Source organism: Coccinella septempunctata, chromosome 5 (genome assembly GCF_907165205.1).
Source record: "Coccinella septempunctata chromosome 5, icCocSept1.1, whole genome shotgun sequence".
Classification (NCBI taxonomy): domain Eukaryota; kingdom Metazoa; phylum Arthropoda; class Insecta; order Coleoptera; family Coccinellidae; genus Coccinella; species Coccinella septempunctata.
Genome location: NC_058193.1, coordinates 3,693,796 through 3,702,587, shown reverse-complemented (window position 1 = coordinate 3,702,587; position 8,792 = coordinate 3,693,796). Strand labels below are relative to the sequence as shown.

The 8,792-nt window shown below is 38.2% G+C and overlaps 1 protein-coding gene across 1 annotated transcript; it reads left to right on the top strand.

Moving 5' to 3' along the window:
• Window positions 1–3,388: 3,388 nt before the first annotated feature.
• Window positions 3,389–8,792, top strand: LOC123313087. The gene is made up of 4 exons (XM_044897791.1): window positions 3,389–3,462; window positions 3,666–4,853; window positions 8,034–8,599; window positions 8,776–8,792. Exons 1-4 carry the CDS (start codon window positions 3,389–3,391, stop codon window positions 8,790–8,792), a joined length of 1,845 nt encoding a protein of 614 aa, XP_044753726.1.

Below are 8,792 nucleotides of genomic sequence, written 5' to 3'. Positions count from 1 at the left end.
TACGGAAGAGTTGAAAATGGTAAAAAAAAATTTGTTCCAGCGTGTCAGATTTTTGAAGGATATAAGTATTAATTGGACCCAAAGAAAGCTACTTTTTAAGGGACTGACAATTTGGACGTAACGCAAGGTCACAGCGCGGTCCCTTGAGAATGTAAAAAAAATCGTTACTTGTACATACTCGAGCATGTCAGATTTTCATACAGATGGTTAATCTCGGTGTTGTAGACGTGTTGACCCATTAATCTAACACTAATCAGGGGGTTTTCTCAATATGACACTTGGAAGATGATAAAGCTTTTTTTTTTCGAATTAATCCCTGCCTGTACCTCTAATCGTTTTTGTATTTATAATGAAAGTTGAAGATAATAAAATTCTACACAACTTTTGTCTGAAGGAATTTTACATACTCTTAAGCGTTCTCGAGTTAGAGGCCGATAAGGGCGAGGAGCTTAGCCACACATGCGAAAGGGCAATGTAGTATCTCAGTCTAATCTACATTCTTCCAATAATTGTCAAAATGACAAGGCATTTCTATGATGACAATTTCGAAATTAATCTCTGACTGAACCTTAGAATATACTATTTTCCAACGAGTGAATTTGCGCTTCAGCATGTACCTCAAGAACGTTTAAACGTAGTGAAAATTGCTTGGGACAAAATTTGTAGAAAATGCTATGCTCTACAACTTTTATTATGAATGCGTAAAAGATTAAAAGCCCATGGGAGGAGATAATTCGAATAATCTGATTTTTGTGAATTTTATAGCCAATTATTATTGTTTCGGCTAGCTAAAACTGTTAGATTATATTTTTTCCGTTATAAAATAAGAAAAAACGACACCGCGCTCGAGAATGTACACGTGACGTTTTTTCTTTTGCAACTTTGGCGCCCTTCCTCACATTTTCGACACGCTTAAATTGTCAGATTAAGAGAATATATACTTTTCAACATATAATCAACCACATATATCTTATATTAGTAGTGTATCCATAAAGTATGGGACGGTGAACAATGAATAAACAAACGAGAAGGAACAAAGGTCTGTATTTTCTATCCCATAAAAAACTCTCAACTTCTTTGTGTGTAACCGGTTTCGTCATGAAACGACATCATCAGACACAACACTGAAAAGAACAGACAAATATCAGACATGCACAACAATCAAAAAACATCAGCTTCCTAACCTACAGTACAATATTTCGTCAAAAAAACAATTTTTCCTCAAAAAGTCTCCAACCATAAGGTTTACAAAAATGTGTTCTCCCAGAAGAGAGAAATTAACGCTGGTACAAAAAAATACATCGACATCGGATGACACTTGACATTCGGTCCCGCTCTATGATTACTTTTCTTCTTCTTTTTTCTTCTTTCCAACATTATGTCCACCTCACACAACTGTCAGACCGGAGGCGCCCTCTGTCGGTCTCCGCTCACATCCGCTAAAGCAGTACACAAATTCGGTGCCTCAATTGAGAGTTGGGCATTAAGTATCTTAACTGGGCAGGATCTGCAATGCTTAATTATCTCAAGGTATTCCAAATTATTAAGGACTCCAACCCTTCTCTCCCTATGCAATATGTTGTAACCTTCGTCGAGATCTACCGGATGTCCTGTCTCCAAGATGTGTTTAGCAAACAATGACTCTGTGTTATTCTGTCTAATGCACCTGTGGTGTTCCTTAAATCTGACATCAAAACTCCTTTTTGTGCGTCCAATATAAAAGGAACCACATGTACAATTCAATTTGTAGACACCAGCATTATTCAGTGGACTATTTCTGTCCTTATTATTCATCAACAATTCACTCACGGTCCCAACAGTTCTGAAAAAACCATGACATTAATCCGTTCTCTCAAAATCTTTGCAATCCTGTAGGAAGACGTCCCACTGAAAGTCAGTGATACATATTTCTTAGGTTCGTCATCACTTTGCTGAAGTTGGCTAATATACACACTTCGCTCAAGAGTTTGTCTATTCCTTCTACATATCATCCTGTCAACTGAACTCTCCGAGAAGCCATTATTCCTTGCTATTTGTTTGATAACATCAATCTCCTCACCAAGGGCAACTGATGACAACGGTAATGCAAGGGCCCTGTATACGTAACTGCGGATAGATGATAAACGGTGGGAAAACGGATGGAAAGAAGTGTTATGTATAACCACCCCAGTATGAGAAGGTTTCCTATACACCTGGAAGGAATGGTTACCATTGTCGTTTGTAATGCTAAGGTCCAAATACTTAATGTTTCCTTCCTTTTGAACTTCCATCGTGAATTTTATTTTTTGATGTATTGAATTCAAGTGTTCTAAGAACTCCTGTAACACATCCAAGCTGCCATTCCACAAGCACAGGATGTCATCCACATACCTGTAGTAGTATACGACATGTACTCTGAAAAGGCAACTTTTGGAAATTTTGGTCTTCTCCATGTGGTCCATTACAAGCTAAGCCGACAAGGGGGACACTGGACATCCCATGGACAGGCCATCCTCCTGAGCATAACAATCTCCATCGAACACAAAGAAATTCTGTCGTAGACAACATTCAAAGAGTCTATAATATTGTATGACTTCTATGTCACTCAAATTACTGTCAATAAGATGTTGTTTAATTATTTCCAAGGCTTCACCCACTGGAGTAATCGTGAACAAATTCACCACATCAAACGACACCAACACCGCCCCAGGTGGAATTTTTATATTCTTGATTTTATTAGCCAGCTCTACACTATTTTTAATCGAGTATTCTGGAGTAAATCCTGTAATCTGTCTAAAATGCCCAGCCAACCACTCTGCAAGCTTGTGTGTAGGAGAACCAGTGTAGGAAACAACCGGTCTAATTGGCATCTGATCTGGAATGTCCGTCTTATGGGTTTTGATTAGTCGATATAATCTAGGTATCGTCGTGTACTGAGGGGAAACATAACTCAAGAAGTGCTCTGGTATAACCATGTTACATTGTTTGATTGTTCTCCAGACATTTTTTACGAATGTGGGGAATTTTGGGTTAACCTTCAAAATATGTACCAGCTTTAATTTCTCTTCTGGGAGAACACATTTTTGTAAACCTTATGGTTGGAGACTTTTTGAGGAAAAATTGTTTTTTTGACGAAATATTGTACTGTAGGTTAGGAAGCTGATGTTTTTTGATTGTTGTGCATGTCTGATATTTGTCTGTTCTTTTCAGTGTTGTGTCTGATGATGTCGTTTCATGACGAAACCGGTTACACACAAAGAAGTTGAGAGTTTTTTATGGGATAGAAAATATAGACCTTTGTTCCTTCTCGTTTGTTTATTCATTGTTCACCGTCCCATACTTTATGGATACACTACTATTATATTCAGAAGCGAGTCTGGCTACATATATCCGAGTTTTTAGAATACTTATGATCAAGAGGACAAATATCCAAACTAGACTTTTCTTCAACAACAGATGCAAGTCTTTGAACCTTACACCCAAGTACATATCTATCAGAATGAATGAGTCGATATTGACAAATAAAACCCGTAGAATGTTGAGTACACTGAAATCTAGTATAGTCAAAGATGAAATCAGGAAATCATATATATCACTCAATATATTAAATGTGAAACTTAAGAGCTTATATGACAGACTTAAAATACTACTCACGTACACTGAGTTTAATTACTTTATGGAATCAGTTCATGCGAAGTGCAGTGTACAGAGACGTTAGAAACTCCAGTTGCTGGAAAGAAGCTGCATAATCTTCAAGTGAGGCAACGTCCCTTGGTTTCTGGAGTGGTTGACCCTGTTGATGTTCATCATTTTCATGACCCGGTACTCAATTTCACTGAAGTATTTTTTGAACCGGAGGAACTGAACCTTTTATCGAAAGGCCCAAAGTTTCGACTAGGAAATGGTGGTACACGGGCAAGACTTTCCAACTTGGAACGATTAGATGCAGAAACAGAAGCTGTGGTACAGAGGCTTGAGTCTACAGATGCAACTATAGTGAGAGCAGAGTGTGAACATGTGATGAGACAGGAAGTGCAGGAGATCAAGAATGTGAGTTTTTTACATCGGGGCCACTTTAGCTTCAGCACAATTAGAAAGATTAAAGAGAAGCTGAATAAAGAAAATTTGACTTTAACCAGAGCTGACAAAGGTAACATTATGGTCATTATGAGAACCTCAGATTATAGAGAAAGAGTACTGAGGTTCTTCTCAGAGAATGGTATTTTGAAGGTTAACCCAAAATTCCCCACATTTGTAAAAAATGTCTGGAGAACAATCAAACAATGTAACATGGTTATACCAGAGCACTTCTTGAGTTATGTTTCCCCTCAGTACACGACGATACCTAGATTATATCGACTAATCAAAACCCATAAGACGGACATTCCAGATCAGATGCCAATTAGACCGGTTGTTTCCTACACTGGTTCTCCTACACACAAGCTTGCAGAGTGGTTGGCTGGGCATTTTAGACAGATTACAGGATTTACTCCAAAATACTCGATTAAAAATAGTGTAGAGCTGGCTAATAAAATCAAGAATATAAAAATTCCACCTGGGGCGGTGTTGGTGTCGTTTGATGTGGTGAATTTGTTCACAAATACTCCAGTGGGTGAAGCCTTGGAAATAATTAAACAACATCTTATTGACAGTAATTTGAGTGACATAGAAGTCATACAATACTATAGACTCTTTGAATGTTGTCTACGACAGAATTTCTTTGTGTTCGATGGAGATTGTTATGCTCAGGAGGATGGCCTGTCCATGGGATGTCCAGTGTCCCCCTTGTCGGCTGAGCTTGTAATGGACCACATGGAGAAGACCAAAATTTCCAAAAGTTGCCTTTTCAGAGAACATGTCGTATACTACTACAGGTATGTGGATGACATCCTGTGCTTGTGGAATGGCAGCTTGGATGTGTTACAGGAGTTCTTAGAACACTTGAATTCAATACATCAAAAAATAAAATTCACGATGGAAGTTCAAAAGGAAGGAAACATTAAGTATTTGGACCTTAGCATTACAAACGACAATGGTAACCATTCCTTCCAGGTGTATAGGAAACCTTCTCATACTGGGGTGGTTATACATAACACTTCTTTCCATCCGTTTTCCCACCGTTTATCATCTATCCGCAGTTACGTATACAGGGCCCTTGCATTACCGTTGTCATCAGTTGCCCTTGGTGAGGAGATTGATGTTATCAAACAAATAGCAAGGAATAATGGCTTCTCGGAGAGTTCAGTTGACAGGATGATATGTAGAAGGAATAGACAAACTCTTGAGCGAAGTGTGTATATTAGCCAACTTCAGCAAAGTGATGACGAACCTAAGAAATATGTATCACTGACTTTCAGTGGGACGTCTTCCTACAGGATTGCAAAGATTTTGAGAGAACGGATTAATGTCATGGTTTTTTCAGAACTGTTGGGACCGTGAGTGAATTGTTGATGAATAATAAGGACAGAAATAGTCCACTGAATAATGCTGGTGTCTACAAATTGAATTGTACATGTGGTTCCTTTTATATTGGACGCACAAAAAGGAGTTTTGATGTCAGATTTAAGGAACACCACAGGTGCATTAGACAGAATAACACAGAGTCATTGTTTGCTAAACACATCTTGGAGACAGGACATCCGGTAGATCTCGAAGAAGGTTACAACATATTGCATAGGGAGAGAAGAGTTGGAGTCCTTAATAATTTGGAATACCTTGAGATAATTAAGCATTGCAGATTCTGCCCAGTTAAGATACTTAATGCCCAACTCTCAATTGAGGCACCGAATTTGTGTACTGCTTTAGCGGATGTGAGCGGAGACCGACAGAGGGCGCCTCCGGTCTGACAGTTGTGTGAGGTGGACATAATGTTGGTCCGGAAAGAAGAAAAAAGAAGAAGAAAAGTAATCATAGAGCGGGACCGAATGTCAAGTGTCATCCGATGTCGATGTATTTTTTTGTACCAGCGTTAATTTCTCTCTTCTGGGAGAACACATTTTTGTAAACCTTATGGTTGAAGACTTTTTGAGGAAAAATTGTTTTTTTGACGAAATATTGTACTGTAGGTTAGGAAGCTGATGTTTTTTGATTGTTGTGCATGTCTGATATTTGTCTGTTCTTTTCAGTGTTGTGTCTGATGATGTCGTTTCATGACGAAACCGGTTACACACAAAGAAGTTGAGAGTTTTTTATGGGATAGAAAATATAGACCTTTGTTCCTTCTCGTTTGTTTATTCACATATATCTTAATCTGACACGTTCGAGTATGTTCAATGATCATTTTTTTTTACTATTCTTACAGGCTGTCCTAGACAATTCCCACTATATTACAGGTCTAATTTTTGGTAGAGGTACTCTACAGGGTCCTAGGTATGTCCCCTTATATTAATCTGACACGCTCGAGTAAATCCCGAATTTCCCTCTTCGGCTCCCCAACTAAAAGCGTGCATGCTACATTCACACGTATGACTGTCCCCTCCTCAATTTGATAAGGTGAGGGGGTGAGCTGCATTTGGTCCCTAAACTTGACTTATATTGGACGCTAAGCTCACAGAAATGAACCAAGGCATTCTGAAAGATAAAAGTCAGAGTGTTTCAAAATCACTACCTCAATCTGAGGACCAAGACAAGACAAAGCAGTCGTCCTCCCAACGGTTCTTTACGGAAGCGAATACTGGACGCCCTACAGGCGACATATTAAACAGCTTGAACAAACGCAACAAAGTCATCTAAGACAGATAATGCACATCAGATGGTTCCACAAAGTTTAGAATGCAGAAGTCTTGCAACGCGCGAGTTGTACAACAATTGAGACTCAAGTAACGAGGGCCCGACTCAGATGGAGGGGCCACATTCTGAGGATGCAAGACACAAGACTCCTCAAAATAGCTCTGTATAGCGAATTGGCAGAGGGAGCCCGGAAACCAGGAGGCCAGTATAAGCCAGTATAAGGATACACTACATCAATCCCTAAAATCAATTAATGCCAATCATAATTGGGAACAACTAGCGTTAGACAGGTCACAGTGGAGATCTATGGTGCACAGTTATAATGGAGACTCGAGAAGAATTCAGCGGCGGCCAGATCTGGTTGGTGACTATTCATGCCCGGTGTGTGGAAGGATCTGTAGGTCACGGTTGGGTCTCTTCAGACACGGGAGGCCACATAGTCGCAATTAGCCCCAAGAAATCATAAGTGTGTTCTTTTTTAAGTCTTTTTGTAGATTAATTCCCGGTAACGGGATACAGCAATGAATGATGAATTTTATGTATCTGCAGTGGACATGAAGTTGTTAAAGTTCAGAAGGTAACAGTGTTTTTCTTAGCATAGAGGACAGTATAATATGTTTTCAAAAATTTTTTTTTCAAAAATTGAACATGAAAAGGAAAATAAAGGTAATTTAATTCAGATCAGTTGACTGTACAATGTGGTCGGTGTCAACAAAGAAGCAGCATGTAAATACAACGATTAGAGATTTCAAGATGGCCGACGACAATTCTCATGTCACAACGAAACAAATGTACGATGATGGATTTCAATAAAAGAAATAAAAATTCGATTGCAGCAAGCGAATCAAGAATACTGTTGAAATTCCCAGTTCTGAAGAAGATAGTTGAAGATCTAGAAACAGAAAATTAAATTTTGAACAGTGAAATAGAAAATGTAAATCGAACAACTACGAAAAATATTCTAATAATAAACATTATCAATATTATTAATAATTGTAATATTCTCGAAGTCCTTCATTTTCCTAGGACATAAGGTTGGACAAATCAATAATTCCTCGACCCCCAAGAAGGTCGTAGTAGCTCTGTTCGTTCTATCCAGTTTTTAGGGCGATGTTCTTGATGTCTCGTCAGCATTGTTCTTATTTTTAATTTAATTTATTTTTAATTAATTTTAAAAAGATGGCGACGATTGAGGACGAACTAAAGTTGCGTCCCGATAAAGGTGACAAAAAACCCAAACAAAAGTGTGCAGGTTGTGACCATAAAGTTGTGAATTCGGTCCAGTGCGGGAAGTGTTTTGAAAACTTCCATCCATCATGCATTAGGCTGGCAGGAGATCGCAAGGATGCAATTTGTAAGCACGTACCAGTGGAAAAAAAATCAGAAGAACTGTCATTATCTTATGATGAACTGATGGTTCAAAATAAAATATTAAATTTAGAAAATGAGTACCTGAAAAGATTGCTAGAAGAGTGCCAGGAAAGCAACAGAATCCTCCGAGAAAATAATAAACTCCTTTCTGATAAGGTTAGTTTCAAAATTCAGAAGTCGGATCACGAATCCTACAGTCAAATGTTGAAAAAAAATGTAAATGTTGATAAATATGATAACACGTCAATGGAGAAGAGACAGACGCAGAAACAAACAACTGACCTACGACCATCGAAAGACAAATTAAGTCAAAGTCAACTGACGGAAGTGAATGACAGCAGAATGAAAGAGCACAACCAAACTACGATATCGGACGAAAGCAAACAAAACAATAATACTGAACATGAAAACACGGGGAGAAATTCGAGCAATTCGGAAATTCCATGGAGGACGATTAAACCGAAACGCCCAAAAATTATTGGTACAGCTACAAACAATGAAAACCAAACTACATTTCAAGGTAGGGACGTTCGCGTTAAAAAAGTATGGCTATTTCTTTCGAAAATTAAAACAGGTGTAACGGAAGAAATAATAAAAACCTATATAACAGATAAATTGGAAACGTCGAAAGAAGAACAAATTATTGTAAATAAAATTAACACATATCACCAAATTGCTGATAATGAATGTTTCCAGGTAGGACTAGACTTTAA